This window comes from Lineus longissimus, chromosome 3 (assembly GCF_910592395.1).
Source record: "Lineus longissimus chromosome 3, tnLinLong1.2, whole genome shotgun sequence".
Lineage (NCBI taxonomy): Eukaryota > Metazoa > Nemertea > Pilidiophora > Heteronemertea > Lineidae > Lineus > Lineus longissimus.
The window spans coordinates 28204857-28221157 of NC_088310.1; the positions used below are offsets into that span (position 1 = coordinate 28204857).

The following is a 16301-nucleotide window of genomic DNA, read 5'->3' on the forward strand; positions in this document are numbered from 1 at the left end:
CTAACGTTAGATCAAGCATCGATAAAACATTCCTTTTTACGAAAATACGAAATCGAAATCGCGGATTTACTTCAGGGATCCTAGTCAATATATATTGTCCTAGTCAATTGGGATCGTCAGTAAAATCTCCGAAGAGGGACACCGAAAATACACTTAAAAGAATCAAAAACTGCAGATATGATGAACGATTTTTGTTACTCTTCGTTCCTAAGTTGTTCTGAACCATTTTTTTCTTTTCCATGCATGGAATACTGAATTTGGTTTGATGAAGTAATCATTTTGAATGATAGATTATCTATAAGAGACGGAATTACCGGTTAGGGTCAATGGAGGTGGCGAGGTAACATTAGCAACGAGGGCACTCTGTAGGTCACTTGTTGCGAGGTTGATGGTGAACCGGTAGGCGTTGATCCCTGTCGCTGTCGCTGGCGGGTTGTTGGTAGGTGTAGCCGAGGTAGCGTAGTATCCAGTAAAGGCGAAATTATAATTTATTCCAGTCGCCGCTCGGATGTTGTTGCGGTCATTAAAAGTGCCAATGTTGACAAGCGTGACCGACAGTGCTTGTCCCGTCATCCCGTTTGTACCTATCATTGGGTTGCCAGAATCAGGGATAACACTGAACGCGCTCACCTTCAATTCTGGAAAGAAAAAAACAAAGGTTCAATTTTCAATGTTAGAATTGAAATAAGAATGTTAGCAGTTAAATGGCAATTAAAATTCAGATGCAGCCATGAGTTCTACCTTTAGTTTTGGTGGAAAAGAAAACGAGATATACGTTCACCTTCACTAGATGTACTGTAACATGAGCACTGAGAATCTTGGCATGCTGTCGCCAACAGTCAGTAAAACACTTCTTAAAAGTCGCACTCCCAATGCCTAAAACTTAATGTGTCTTTCGGTCTCCACACAGCAGATATGTTTAGTTATCAGAAGTACATTTGACATGTACGTGGATTGAAGTTTCACCTCGGGTAACGGACTTTGTCTTTAAAACAGCTTCCACTTACTCGGATCGCACGTGATGTAATCCTTGAAGTCTCTGCAAATACAGTTGTTGGTGGTGTCACTATCCGTGTAAGGCAGACCTGCTGGACCGTTGTCCTTCGCAGCGACCTCAACACACAGATAAGTGAGAATAAGACAATTGGTGCTGTCTAATGCGATATTCAGAGTTCCTTTAATGTTCAGTGATGCAGAGATGGCTAATCCGTTATAGGCATCATTTGGGCTATCAAGAACGACATCTGTGGGTGGTTCAAACTGTGCGGGAGGACCAGTCAAAGGGTTCGTACAGCCTACTGGGGCACCAACGTTCGACTGTGTGAACTTGACATGGAAGTTTTCATCCGTATTTGCTGAAAGAAGAATAAAGACGCTACAAAACATGAAGATCAGACAACATTTACTAGTAGGCCGATTTGTACTGTTTGGGAGACACTGGACATCCCGGTAGAAGCATTGCTGTCAAAAATGTAGTCCTCTCTATCACACGAGAAGGTCTTCGTTCGGGGATTGAACCCACGACCTCAGAAGTGACCGCTTTGCTGATGAATACGATGACCAAGATCTGATTGATTCTATCGATGCTGTTAATGCGATTAAAGGTCGCCACACTCACCATCTCCTGCTGGTGTGGTTGGTGTTATGGTTTGTCCCGCTATTGTTCCTTTATTAGTGATGACCACGGAGAACTCGACGTCTGACTTGACGGTGTGTGGGAAGACAGCGTTTGAATCAAACGTAAACGAAGTCACTTCAACATCTGTAACACATAAATTCAATTGCTTATTCGTGGTTTTATGACACTGTAGTTTACTGTACATTAAACAATGGCGGTAGCACCAGCTATAAAATCACTGACCACATGTCATCAGGAAGGTGCTTCAAATTTCGCTGTGTTCTTCTTTATGAAACGAGTGTCTCATCACTTTCGCAATTGGCCGTTGTGAACATCTAAACAAAAACATAGGGGGCGGAAAAAAAACCCTTTTGATATGAACCTGAAGGCGTGTGACAGTTCCTACAATAAGTAATGAGTCAGTAAACACCCGCTCCTGTCAGTTTTGTTATATTTCAGGTCGTTTAAATTGTTTGAAATCTATCGACATTCATACTTCCGATACTTTACCTGGTTTGCAGTATATCATAGGCGATATATCCAAACAATCGCAGTTATTAGTAGTGACACTGTCTTTGAAGTTGGCACCTGCACCTTCCTTCACACAGACACAAAGCCACGTGTATTGGACGCAGTCGGTGCTTGGAAGTTTCATATTATTGACGGTTAAGTTAAACGATTCAGAAGCCCCAACAGCAAGCGCCTTTTTTAGGTCTCCAGCCGTCGCCAAAGCAGTGTAAGCGGTGGAACCTGTCGGAGTAGTTTTCGCACTCGCCTTGGCGAAGTATACATCAATTGCATAGTTGTCACCAGCAGAAGCAGGTATATTGTTGCCTATCCCTGTGGCCTGGTTCTCTATATTTGCCTTAAGAGCTACCAAAGTAACTTGAACATCTTCGAAAAAAATCAGTGGGCTTGGGGCGGTCACAGAGACTAAGGAGAGGCTGGTCGGTATAATATCTGGAAGAAAATGAAAACAAAACAATTTATCATTATCAAAGAAATCCATCCAGAACGCTGCGATGACGGATAAATGTGACTGAAAAAATACCTTACCCGCGATTGCCCTAAATGCAGATTGCAGAAGGGATAGAAAGCTTTTGAAACTATGAAAACTTTAATTTAATCTCGCCAAATGGACGAGTCTTCACAACACCAAAATTGCTCTGACAGAACGTATAGAAAGTGTTTGACAACACTAACATATCTTTGAGGAATGTTCAGTAAAACATTAAAGTATGAAATCAGTAGAGTCATGCTTACCAGGAAAGCACGATATCTTAGCCTTGGCATCCTGGCAGTCGCAGTTGTTGTTTGTATCAGCATCAACGTAGTGGGCACCAGTCCCCTGCTTTACACAAGCACACAGCCACGTAAACAGGTTGCAGTCTGTTGTTGGCAGCGTAATGCCATTGGCCGTGAAGAGTTTGTTATCCAGGGATGTAGCACCAGCAGCTAAAGCCACCTTCAGATCTAAAGCTCCAGCAGTCGCTACGAAAGCTGTTGATTTTGTTCCTTGTGGTGTTGTAACAAGATTAGCCTTGGCAAAATACACATCTACAGCAAAGTTGTCACCAGTTGTTGACGCTAATATGTCATTCTTTGCCCCCGTTGCAGCGTTCTGTATACTAAATGTAAAGTTTGTGAGATCTGTTGCTTTGTTTACGATGAAGTCGGGATATGCAGCACCGGCGGGCGGGGTAAATGATGCGCCATGTATATCTGTGAAAATAGAAGAGCTACGTTGAAATTCGGCTAAAGGACGAGCTTGGGGTCCTATACTACTGGCAGTCTCCAGGTGACTCAATGTACTTTGTGATAACAAATTCCTGGTACAACATAGCGTGAATAAAGCCGATGTGCCTTGTGGTAGTTGAGAGACGTTGACGCGACTTCGTGTAAATTATGATCTGGCCAACTTGGCTTGTCTATCTTTAATAGCAAGAGAGAGTCCTCTGCATTTTGGCACTTCATCTTGAGCGCTGTTACATGAAAAATGGCTAATATGCAACTCATCATTCCGTGAGCCGAACCAACAATTAGGATTCGAACACTGAGGGCATGACCGCCAAACCCTCTCTTTTAGGCTTTAGTAGCTGTGCCAGTCAAACAGGAGGGTATTGGCTCTCGAAGAGGATTAGCTGCTAATCTGAAGAGCCCAAGACACCTCTGCCTTCCTGGTCGATCTGGCTTTTTCCTCTCTGGGTAGATATCTAACCTACATAATTGTTTTGTGCACGAAACGTTTAACCTCTTCACTTAATTTGGATACTGCACAGACCTGGATCGCACATAAGGATAAGCTGCAGACATTTGTAGTTGTTCGTAGCATCATGGTCCACGAATGTTCCACCGTTGGCACGGTTATCGGGTGATACAAAGATGCAGGCGTACAAAGCCATCTGGCAGTCCGCTGAGGATAGAGCAGGGTAGTCGATGGTTCCTGAAACAAAGGAATTGTCTCTCTGTATATTCATTGCTTATGAATGCCTCTGGTTTTGTGACTTCATCCAAGCAACTTTCGAATTACTCAGAACTCCGTTGCAGCAGAGACAATATTGTCTATAATAAGAGAGCTTTATTGACGTAAAGGTTTGCCTGATGAAGAATGCGCTACGTCCTATCAATCCAACTTAAAACTCCTTGTAATACTTCAAGTGTCAGCACAACTGTACCTCTTTTGTTTTTTGGGACAAATTTGACAAGTTTGATTTCAACAATAACATTCACTGTATTTGGCCTGCAACCTCACCGATAAATGTAGAACTCGTTAACGCATCAATTCCACGCTGTAGGTCACTTGTTGCGAGATTGATGGTGAACCGGTAGGCGTTGATCCCTGTCGCTGTCGCTGGCGGGTTGTTGGTAGGTGTAGCCGAGGTAGCGTAATATCCAGTAAAGGCGAAATTATAATTTGTTCCAGTCGCCGCTCGGATGTTGTTACGGTCATTAGCCGTCCCAGCATTTGCTAATATCACAGTGAAGGTTTGTCCGGATAAACCTAACGTCCCTTTCATAGGACTACTGGCGTCGGGTACAGTCGTAAAGGTGGTCACTTCCAGATCTACAAAACAGCAATCGAACACAGAGTTGCAGGTGTATAGACCGATAGACTCTTTATCGCGAGCAGTGAGCATTACCTACCATTTTGAAAGCATATTTATATTTCTCCAATGAGCAGTTATCTATATGATTTTTTAGAGGGACATATTTGGCTTACTTTGGTTCCGAAACGCTAGAAAATCGTGATACTTATTCAGGTGAAACTTAAAGAGAGTCGTTTTTTACAAGCTATTAGTTCAGCATAGCACTTACCTGGGTTGCAGGAGATGTAGGACTTTATGTCCGTGCACATACAGTTGTTGTTGAGGTCATTGTCCGTGTAAGGAGCACTATCTATTGGAGGCGATTTATCTTTCGGTTCGACATTGGCGCACAGATAAATAAGATTTCCGCAGTTGGTGCTGTTTAATGCAATGGCAAGTTTTCCTTTCATAGTCAGCGAGTTACCAAACAACAGACCATTATAAACTTCGTTGGGACTATCGAGTATTACTTCGGTACTTGACGCAAACTCGGGTGTCGAGAGAGGATTCGGGCATCCACCAGGGGCCATAGTATTGATGTTAGACTGTGTGAATTTCAGATGAAAGTTTTCATCCGGCGCTAAAAAAAGACAATTCGTGACCGTTTTAGAGTTGAATAACGTGCGGAACAATCATATCATGTCTATGGAACAATAATGTGTTAAATGGCCGTTTACGGTGTAGCAAAGGTTATCATTTAGCCTTTCCTGACGCAAGTATATAGGTATACGACTGCAGCAACTGTAGTGATGAAATCTACATGCAAGAACCATTACGCGGTCAAATCCTTGTTGCCCTGAAATCTCTACCAAGAAACCAAGCAGTTGTGCCAAAAAAAGAGAATGCCATGGTGTCCCAATACTGGTTGGATCGCTGCCTCCGGAACCGGCTTCCCCGCTGACAGAGCGAATCGGTGCGAAAAGTGAATACTCACTCGCAGTTAATGCAACTATGTCCTCTGTCGATGTTGTTCCTTTATTTTTAAATGCAACGGAGAATTCGACATTCAGTGATGGGTCGGTGTGTGTGAAGACGGCATCGGAGGCTACGGTAAACGAAGTCACTTCAACGTCTGGAATGGGCATGATCATCATTAGATACAACAGGTTTCATCGCAAAATACAAGTTTAAGAAGAATGGGTTCAACATTTGTATGTATTTGAAAATGCATTGGATTTTTTTGATTTATCAAGAAAGTTATATTGTTTGCCCGATTGCTACACAATCTTGAGGTCAAATAAGTTTTGATACGGGCGATACCATGGTATAGCGAAATAGATATTAAGAAATGTTGGATATGGCGCATATTACGCTCTGCTTTACAAAGACTCTTATTAAGAAATGCTAGTACTTTACGCTATGAAAGGGAGCCATATTCTATTGCTTATTTTCCCCTTTACCCTGTATCATAGCTGAATATAATTGACATATATGTATGTTGTAATTCTGCAACCACTAATAGAGTATCCATATTCCATTCAACATAAACAGTTTACCAAAATCCAAATGCTTAACTCTAAACTTCCAGTACACGTATACATTGTATGATCAATGTACTGAAATGATAAAAATCTTCACCTGGATGGCATCTCATCCGACTCGAAGCATCCTCACATTCGCAGTTATTGGTGGCGTCGCTGTCGACATATTGGGCGTCAGCTCCCTCTTTTATACAAAGACAGATATACTTGTACAGGCTGCAACCAGTCTTTGGTAGTTTTACATTTGAGGCTGTGAAGGTCAGTGTGTTAGCTCCTGCGGTTGTAGAGCCAGCAGCAAGGCCAACAAAGAGGTCTCCTGCATCTTTGGTGGGTGTGATTAGAGTGGTCTTTGTACCAGAATACGTGGTCTTCAAATCAACTTGTGCCAAGTAGACCTCCACGGCGTAGTTGAATTTCGCTGCAGCCACCGGCTGGATGTCGTTTCCTGTCCCTGTCGCCTGGTTCTTGATTTTCACCGTGATACCAGTAAGAGTAAAAGTTTTTTCTTGAATAATCATCGAAGGTGTTGCGGGCACAGCCAGGGTGGTTGGAACGATGTCTGGAAGTGAAAGCAGTCCAGAAGTTATAACATGACGCTGCTAAGTATGAGTAAGTTGGCTTTCGATTTCGTTCATTGTTCCGTCTCAAATCAAATAAAATGCTCGTCACAATAATATGAAAACGCCACCTCTTATGACTGACAGAGAATTCTGCTAGAGACCCTCACACATGAGCTGCTTGGACATGCCGGGAGAACAGTCCAGGAACACTTAAATATTAACATGACTTACCAGGCCCACAAACAGTATTTGCTGAAGCGTCTGTGCATTTACAATTGTTGGATGAATCATCATCAACGTACTGGGCTGCGTCTCCCTTCTTCACGCAGGCACACAGCCACGTGTACAGGTTGCAATTTGTTGCTGGAAGAGTAATGCCAGTGGCCGTGAAGACCTTATTCCCTGTGGCGGCACCTGCGTTTAGCCCGACCTGGAGATCTGTGGCCAGATTGGCTGTCGCTGCATACGCTGTGCTTCCAACTGGAGTTGTACCGAGATTGGCAGTGGCCAAGTACACGTCAACGGCAAAGTTATCTCCTGTAGTAACCGCCCTGATATTATTCCCAAGTCCAGCGGATGCAGCGTTCTCTATATCGAAGTTGAAATTGGTAAGGTCTGTCGCTGTGTTCTTGATGAAGATGGGATAGGTTGCTGCGGCCCCTTTGGGATCGAATGCCTTGGCCTTTATATCTGAGAAGACAAAAAACTGAAGAGAGCTGAAGGCGAAATAACCTGGCTGCATTTTGTAATCTACACTACCCTAGTTCCAGTAATGTTAGGCCCGGGGAGTAGGCGAATATTGCAGTATGGAAATAGGTAATGAAACAAATGCGATGCCTTATGAATTACAGTACCTCTCCTATTGATTCCTGACACATTTCAGCAAAGGTGTACGAATTGCAGACTCCTTCCAACGCTTACCTGAAGAACAGGATATCAGAGACATCGATGGTGGTATGAGAGATTCTTTGCAAGCGCAATTGTTCGAAGTGTCGTCACCGTAGTTCGCAGCAGCTCCTTTACTAATGCAAACACACAGCCATTTGTAGTTGTTGCAGTTTGCAGACTGTAATGTGCCCTTGGCTTCGAAGGTCAACGTTTCGGTAGACGTTGTTCCGACTCCTAAGGTAAAGTTCAAATTAGTTGGTTCCAATGTGTTAGTGAGAGCTACCTTCCCAGCAGTTGTTGCAGTTTCGAGATCGCCCAACGCAAAATAGAATGCAGCGTCGTAGTTCCGCAACCCCGGCGCCACACCGGCTATATCACCTGGCGCTGCACCGACATTCTCAATCTGGAGGGAGAACTTTAAAGCCACTTCTATATTCTTCAGAGCAATCGGATTAGTCGAAATAGCCGTGAAGGTCTTTGGTTTGATATCTGCAGGAAATCGAAAGGGAGTAAAATGTGGCGCATATAATAGAATGACTAGATTACACAGCTAAAAACTGTATAGCCCTCGGGACATAAGATTCTTGATGCACCTTGGGGCCCACCCGCCAGAAATCGGGAAAGGCTTGGCAGAAGAGGACACAGTCTGAAAAAGGCAGTATGCAGTGCCCTGCTTCATCTGGAAATGAATTGGCCAATGATGAAAAAAGGCAGGGAAATAGGAATTTCCCCACATTACCCCACAGCTGTTGATAGTGTCCGCCTGTTATGTTTGTACTTACCGGCACAGGATATCTTTGTCCCCACAGCTGTTGATAGTGTCCACCTGTTATGTTTGTACTTACCGGCACAGGATATCTTTGTCCCCACAGCTGTTGATAGTGTCCACCTGTTATGTCTGTACTTACCGGCACAGGATATCTTTGTCCCCACAGCTGTTGATAGTGTCCGCCTGTTATGTTTGTACTTACCGGCACAGGATATCTTTGTCCCCACAGCTGTTGATAGTGTCCACCTGTTATGTCTGTACTTACCGGCACAGGATATCTTTGTCCCCACAGCTGTTGATAGTGTCCACCTGTTATGTTTGTACTTACCGGCACAGGATATCTTTGTCCCCACAGCTGTTGATAGTGTCCACCTGTTATGTTTGTACTTACCGGCACAGGATATCTTTGTCCCCACAGCTGTTGATAGTGTCCACCTGTTATGTTTGTACTTACCGGCACAGGATATCTTTGTCCCCACAGCTGTACATCCGCAGTCCTGAGGGCGGTTGTCAAAGTCCTCGTACAGCGCATCAGGTCCGGGCGAAACGCAGGCACAGAAGAATGTGTAGTCTTTGCAGTCGGTGATCGGAAGGGTTGCTATTGCCTCGAAAGTCATGGGGGAAGATAGGATACCCGGCTCCATACCAAAATCTAACCCTGGGGAAGTGCCCGTATTGATCATTTTTGATATCTTTACTCCAGACGCTGTGGTAATATCGTCCTGATTCGCGCTCGAAAAATAGAAGGCGAGGGCGTAGTTCTTCTTCCCTGCATCGAGTTTTTCAATGGTGCCTGCATCTAGCGTGTTAACTATGCTATTTGTTATTTTGACGGTAAACTTCAGTGTCACTGGAGTGCCCATCAGGGCAACGGGGTTCGAAGAATCGGGTGTCACATCTGCGTCCGTGAGATCGAGATCTGTCGCGTGCACAAATAAGAAAATAGATTTGGTCAGTGTGCTGAAGTGGGCCGAGGGCCCTCGACTTTATTTGACCAGATTCAATTGACTTCATCAAGTGAATGAAAGGTATGAAATTGGAAAATGGTAAACAATGCCAAAAACAGCAACTTGAATGTTCACAGTTTAAAAGAGGCTTAGAGCGGGTAATTTTCTGATGTTCTCGGAGCTACCAACTATATAGAGGAACTTCGTGATCATACTTATAGTCGACCCGGCAACTTGAAAATGTTTTAGCAAATGATTTAGGCATGATTATGCTATTTTTATTTTTCCGTTCAATATTCTATCAACTTGATATGCCCCTAAGGTGAAGATGGCTTGTTGGTAGATCGCCAAACCAGTGTTAGACATTTTGAGTGACACCAGCCCTGAAAGTCAGTGATAATAGGAAAGATCTATCTGTTTACTGCGAGTATGTACAGTTGCACAAAATAACGTCTCGAATTAGGATGAGAAAAAATGCTAATCAGTCGGAACACCAAACTTTCGTCTCGTCCATAAATTGCACAGGCAATACAAACAAGTGCGATTTGTACAGATGAATTACTGAGTCTTTCCAACTTGCTTGAAACTTAACTTGGCTTAAAAAGTATGAAGAAAAGGAAAACTGGCCCCTATTCTTACCAGGTTTGCATGATATAAGGTATACTTTTGTCGCTGTTTTCTTCAATGCCACAATGCAGTCACAGTTATTGGTGGTGGTGGAGTCTGTATAAGCAGCTTGGGGCCCGACCTCCACGCAGGCACAGAAGCGGTTGTAGTCGATGCAGTCTGTGGTAGGGAGAGTTCCTGATGTCTCGAACGTTAGTAGTGAGGCAGACGAAGCACCCGCTGATAGACCGAAATCGAGCGCAGGAGAAGTGCCAGTATTGGTCATTTGCTTTTTTCTCGTTGCAGTCGCGATATTTGTGGGAGTCGTCGGGGTTGACGCAAAATAAAAGAGTACGTTGTAGTTCTTCTCTCCCGCAGCAACTGCTCCAATGGCGTTATTGGCGTCGCCATTTTTTATCGCGAGGCTAAATTTCAGTGTAGTTGGGTTGCCTTGGTATGCAACCTTATTGGAAGCATCTGCCGTGAAGCTCGTGACCTGGATGTCCGCCGGAACTGTATAAAGGGAAAGAGCTAACAATGACTGCCGGCGTATTAGAAGCCAGGTGTGGAACGAGGCTAGGGGACAAAACCACCCAGCTGCGACTGGTTTGACCGTGTAAATGACGTGTAGAGTCAAAAATTGGAAATTGGAACGTATTAGAAACCATTAGGTGACACATCACATTAAAAAAAATATGTACGATCGTAAGATCATGTTATAATGGCATTAGGTGTGCTGTTTTTCATGCAAAATGGTTTGCTTCAGCTGCGTGAGTACAGGATGATTGAAAAAGGGAGGAGGTTGGTAAATGTGTGGGGAACGCCTGCATATCGAATGTGCAGGGAATCGAGTTCCAGTTATCAAGAATCATAAAAGTACATCCTCTTTGGGCTTCGAACTGAAAAATGTTTGCCCTTGTCGAAGCGACACTTGGTGAATCAGAGACAATTTAAAGTGCTGGTTGGATTTTCCGTTCATTATGCTTGTTCTTCTGTTTCTTAAGTATACTGTGACGGGGCAGACGAACGCTTGATGATTAACACCGTTGTTTCTTAAAGTTGGTGGACTAATTGCTCTCTAGCCTAGACGTCGCAGAGTTCGACCTACGTTGTCGGACTTTTGGCTGATCATTCAACTTTCGTACGATTGCTGTTGAAATCTGCTATCAATACTTTATCAAATGTTAACCTTTGTCGTGACTTCACCTTGAGCGTGATATAATATCTGGATCGCTCGAGATAATAAGTCCATCGATCGAGATATTTCCTGGAAAAACATTTGTCATGTTGAAAAAAAATCAAATGTTGTCCTTTCCTAGCCAAAGTACTGACAAGTGTTAGTCACGTTAAAATATAATGACAAGGCTGAGTTTATATAAATAAGGTACTTACCTAAGGCACAAGATATCAAGGCTGATATCTTGGCCTCCTTGCATGCACAGTTATTGGTGGTAGGATCATCAGGTGAGGCTGCATCCGGTCCATCTTCGACGCAGGCGCACAGATATCTGAAGCTGCCGCAGTTTGCAACTGGAAGAGTCGCTGATGTCTCGAAGGTTAGTGCTGCAGATTTGTCGTTAGTATTGAGGCCGAAGTCTAATGCGACAGTGCCAGAAGGGGTCAATTGACTAAACGTTGTCGACGTAAGATCGGCTCCAGAGACGTCGAAATACGTGAAATAAAACCCGACGGCATAGAGCTTTTTCCCAGAATTTGCTGTAACAGGAGTGCCCCCGTCATTTTGAATCTTCAATGTAAATTTTAATACCGTTGGTATGTTCTTGTACGCAATCTTATTTGCAGAATCTGGGATAAAGTCAGTACCGGGTAGGACAAGATCTACCAATCCCAGGCAAAACCGTGCACTGGATAAGAACACAATGAAAGAAGCCAGGCGCAACAACATTTTCCCTTCAGTAGTGAACACTTGAAATATTTCAGTATTCAAATCAGTAAATCCTGGCTAACATCCTTATCATTACTTGGAGTATTTCGAATCTAATCCGTGGCTTTCATAGTCGTCTTTCCAGAATTAGAGCCCTGACATTGAATGCCACATTTTTTGTAACCTAGAAATCCGTTTTGAAATTTGGTCGCTCTAATGTCGGACCGGAATGTCGCTAACTGTGACAAATAATACAGGGAGCGATATTAATCCTCAATGAATCAAATCAAAATCATCACAAATTGCGAAAATATGGCATGTAAATGCTTTTAAGTTATGATTTCGTGATAGTCCTCTACGATGTCACTATCCGAATGACGTCTTGGCCCGTATTTCTGTTTATCATATCTTAACAAATTTCGATAAAGAGACCGTGGACCGATGCCCAACAGCTCGATGTTTCCAAAGAATGGTTAACTGCCTTAAAAACACAAACGGTGCACCTTTCATTTTCTGATCAGGCCGCGCCCCACGCGGTGCTTCAAAATCTTCCTCGTATGGGACCAGTGGTTCCCAACAAAGTAATAGAGGAGAAGCAAAAGATTGAATATATCGATTCCCATAAATCAAGCTGTGAGGTTGGTCACATTTAAGTGTACCATTGTCAATGAATCTCGCATTAAGAGCGAGAACTTCTTTGAATCTTCGCCGGAGTCTCCTAAAAGGAAAGGAAAAACCAATCGACATTCCTTATTTTTAAGAGTACATGGATGACGAATAATAGTTGTCACATGCTATAGCATTATATTGAATATCCTTTTCTCAAGCCAAGCTATGATAGAATCAGTGGAATCGTTAAACCTTTGTGTACAATATCAATCCGAATAATGTAATGGTTGATACTGAAATGTGGTCTCTTGTCATAATAAAGTTCACTTGTACAAGTTTGAACCGTCGTTAGAATCTAATCTATGGAGATAGATGTATTCAACTTCGTTTCTATACGGATCTTCATTAGTTCTAATAGTCATGTTCGTCCACATTTAATATGTATCACCGGACAAGGAAAGCCATAAGTAAGAAGAAGCATGACGATCGATCAAGTGTCCAACTGTTTCAATGCTACTACATGTTCGAATAAAAGGCCTTTGAAATACCATTTTGATTATGACTTTGATCTGATTTTCTCGGTGTGTGATATATCACATCTTAGGAACTATCTTTCAAAATGATCGGTGTTTAATGGAAAGTCAATTTCAAGATTTGTATGACAAGGAATATACCATTGTTCCACTTCGTTTTGAACTCTGAAGAGCAATATTTTTCATTACCTTTACCGTTATGTATTTTGGTCACGAGCAATAACGCCACGCTCGGTTGACAAAGAAACCCCTACTGTATGGTGGTTTACTTAGCTTATTGTTCTGTCAATGCATCTTATCCCAACCAGTGAACAGGTCCAACATCCCTTCCTTGAAGAGTATAAGGTCCAACATCCCTTCCTTGTAGAGAACTGTGAGACACCATTGAGATCAATCGGACCAATGTCCGTGCCACTTGATTACATACAGATGGGCCCTTCAAGAGGCAAACGTCTTGGCGCCAAGAGAAAGGTTTCGGACCACTAATTGACTAATCAGCGTGAATCAAACTCAAAAGCTATCGCTTACTAATCAAGGTGTGGTTTCCCTGTTCTGTAGGCGTGCTATTTGCATATTTAGTTGATCATGAATCAAAGCAGTTTTTGCCGAAAAAATGGATGGGGAGTGAGCCGGATATGTGTATATGGCGTGGATTTGATGATAAAATTAATCCACTAAGCCCTGAAAAATGGCGGACGGGCAATATTCAGGTAAAAATTATCCGATTAATTTCAGACCTCCTAACCCTGAAATTATCAGGATCCTGCATATCCGGCGATTATATGGTTCTCAAACATCCTAGGTTTTCTTTGGTTGATCGTTGTGTGGAACCAATGGCTTGAGGTTATTTCGCAGTGACCTGGGTCTGGAGTCAATATTCTCTAACGCAAACAGAGTAATCACTACAAATATAGAATCACAGCCTTCTTGGACAATATATACCTCTAGAGCATTTCTTTAAAAGGAGTTCACTCAACCACGAAACTAAATATCATATCAAACATTACCGATATGCGTATTTTCTGAAGGCTTTTGTAACGCTTGAGTCAGTCTTTATAACTTAACAGGTCAGGAAACCGTATGGCTTGACTTTGCAAAATCGAGATATTTCATAATAGAATCAGAGAGGTCTATCTCAAGCAAGAGTAGCCTGTTTGATATTCATATTAGCAACAAGCTTAAGAACGTTGTAAAGAGGAATAAAGTTCGACCAAGTGCATCGTGAGAGCGTTGAATAGATGTTAACCTCACGGTTCGTACTGTTCCTGTGCCTGTATTAGTTCTATTGGACAAAACCAACTAACTGCCTGGAATAAAGACTTATCATTCTCATCGAAAGTATCTACTTTTCCCCCCTGACTGTTTATCATAGTGGCATAAAGCTTGACATACAATGTACTTATATAGTAAGTACCAGTGCGTGCAATACTGCCGCTCTCCCGTCAATTATAAACAGTGTCTTCATCGATTTAAGACAAATACTACAAGCGGGCAAGTTGACGCTGAAGTCAAAGTTAAGAACATAAGTAATGTGCCGTTGCAATCCATGGTAGACGCGCTTTGAGATGACACAGATGGATGCATCCTGAGACCTTGCTAACAAATGGTTGGCAAGCGATTCCTGCTCTAAGGCCTTTACTTTCTCAAGCATGTTTGTTTTTAGTAACCATCCAATCTAAGGCAGAACAATCAGAGCATACCGTCGTGAAATATTGTAAAAAGTCATATCGTGTGCTTTTATTTGTGTGTATGGGAGCAACATGGTTATAAACACAGTATTAAGTGAAGGCTGTACAATGACTATCTATTATGAGAGGTAACAAAGCAGTGTGGGCATTGGTAAGTGTTTAGAGGTTTTAGCTTCACTGTTTTGAGGTTAGGAGGTTATTGCCCTTGCTTCTATCATAAGTGATTTCTTATGTTAATGATACATCACTAAATAATTTCTTTTTTCCTTCACAAATAGATTTTTCTAGCGTTTAGACCACATTGTTTTCATATCGCCATCACGATGTTTTTGACTGAAGCTGAAAAACCTTTTGGGTTTGTTCATTATTCTAATAAACCTCTAAGGGATGAAAACGTGTGAAGCTGCCTTAGCCTGACTAAAGAGAATTTGGTGTGACTGAGACATCTCAATGGCGTCAAGACTCTACCTTCTGATATCTTTGCTAACTCAAGTTCTTGTATGCCTGGACCATGAACAACGAGATCGAGAAACGGATCAACGCATTTGAGCTCAACTGGAGACTACTCAACATTCACTACACATCTCACACCACAAACGTCCAAGTACGAAAGCTGGTCATCCAGTACATCGGCGTCATGACAGCCTCCTACACTTTGCCAAGAAGAAAAAGCTGAGGTGGTTCTGTCATGTCACGGGAGCCAAGGAATCGTTAGCAAATACCATCTTGCAGGGCACAGTAGAAGGTCACCGTCGACACGGCCATCCAAAGAGAATTTGGGTGGACGACGTGAAGCACTGGACTGGAAGAAAGACCAGTGAGCCGATCCAAAGAGAGAACCTTATGGTGCTGCATCGTGAATGGCACAGGGTCTCCCCAATAGCCGTATGGCTGCGGGAAATGCTCATGATGATCATGATGTTTGAGAACTCTGGGGTAAAATGACACTATCATAGTAAATGTCACTCTCTTTTTGGTCCGATGTGCGAAAACTACAGACCCGATGTCCATCACCTTTATTGGTGACAGAATTTTAACTACCAGGCGCTAAACATACAATTTTAAAAGATGTATAAACTGGTAGATAATTAACTATAGCAACCTAACAAACGATAATACACATCTGCCACTATGAATTGCGGGATTTTTTCTTTCAGGTTATTTGATTATGTTCACCATGTGTCTCTAGTTTTCACTTCGACGATCAATCCATGGGTTTACCTCTCTGGCTCTATCCCGTACTGTACTCACTTACCATTGGTACTGTGTGTTACTGCACTCACTTACCATTGGTACTGTGTGTTACTGTACTCACTTACCATTGGTACTGTGTGTTTTTTAAGATATCAAATTGTGTGCTGAAACATCCGTCCATCCATCCATCGTCCGCCTTGATTAACAACAAAAACTACGTTTATGAATCTTGTTGCTAATTCCTCTGTCGTTCGTGGTCCTGGTCATACGCCGGCGCAGTGATTGTGTGATGAGGCGGTCCTACTATAATATGCTTGAAAATTATGTCTGCTTTAGATAATATGTCCTGGTCTGTGGTTTTTATCACCAACGCCATCTCGGCATTTAAAAGGAAACATTAGAATTGTCACGAACTATTGTCTGTTGGGGCGAATCTC

At 42.7% G+C, this 16301-nt stretch overlaps 1 protein-coding gene across 2 annotated transcripts in view; it reads right to left on the reverse strand.

Annotated features, from left to right (window-relative positions):
* LOC135484544 (uncharacterized) overlaps window positions 1–16077 on the reverse strand; it is a 34848-nt gene extending 18771 nt beyond the window's left edge. The window contains exons 1-16 of one of the 2 annotated variants that reach the window (XM_064766128.1): window positions 15990–16075; window positions 11348–12558; window positions 9989–10468; window positions 8857–9321; window positions 7667–8122; window positions 6977–7435; window positions 6283–6744; window positions 5639–5776; window positions 4934–5284; window positions 4371–4682; window positions 3900–4061; window positions 2882–3340; window positions 2129–2578; window positions 1619–1762; window positions 1008–1355; window positions 315–638 (exon numbers count right to left, since the gene is read on the reverse strand). In XM_064766128.1, coding sequence (XP_064622198.1) covers window positions 315–638; window positions 1008–1355; window positions 1619–1762; window positions 2129–2578; window positions 2882–3340; window positions 3900–4061; window positions 4371–4682; window positions 4934–5284; window positions 5639–5776; window positions 6283–6744; window positions 6977–7435; window positions 7667–8122; window positions 8857–9321; window positions 9989–10468; window positions 11348–11861 — 5524 coding nt within the window. In that variant the 5' untranslated portion in view covers window positions 11862–12558; window positions 15990–16075. Of the gene's footprint in view, window positions 1–314; window positions 639–1007; window positions 1356–1618; window positions 1763–2128; window positions 2579–2881; window positions 3341–3899; window positions 4062–4370; window positions 4683–4933; window positions 5285–5638; window positions 5777–6282; window positions 6745–6976; window positions 7436–7666; window positions 8123–8856; window positions 9322–9988; window positions 10469–11347; window positions 12559–15989 lie in introns of both variants that reach the window. The other variant, XM_064766129.1, reaches the window with a different exon arrangement.
* Window positions 16078–16301: the final 224 nt, after the last annotated feature.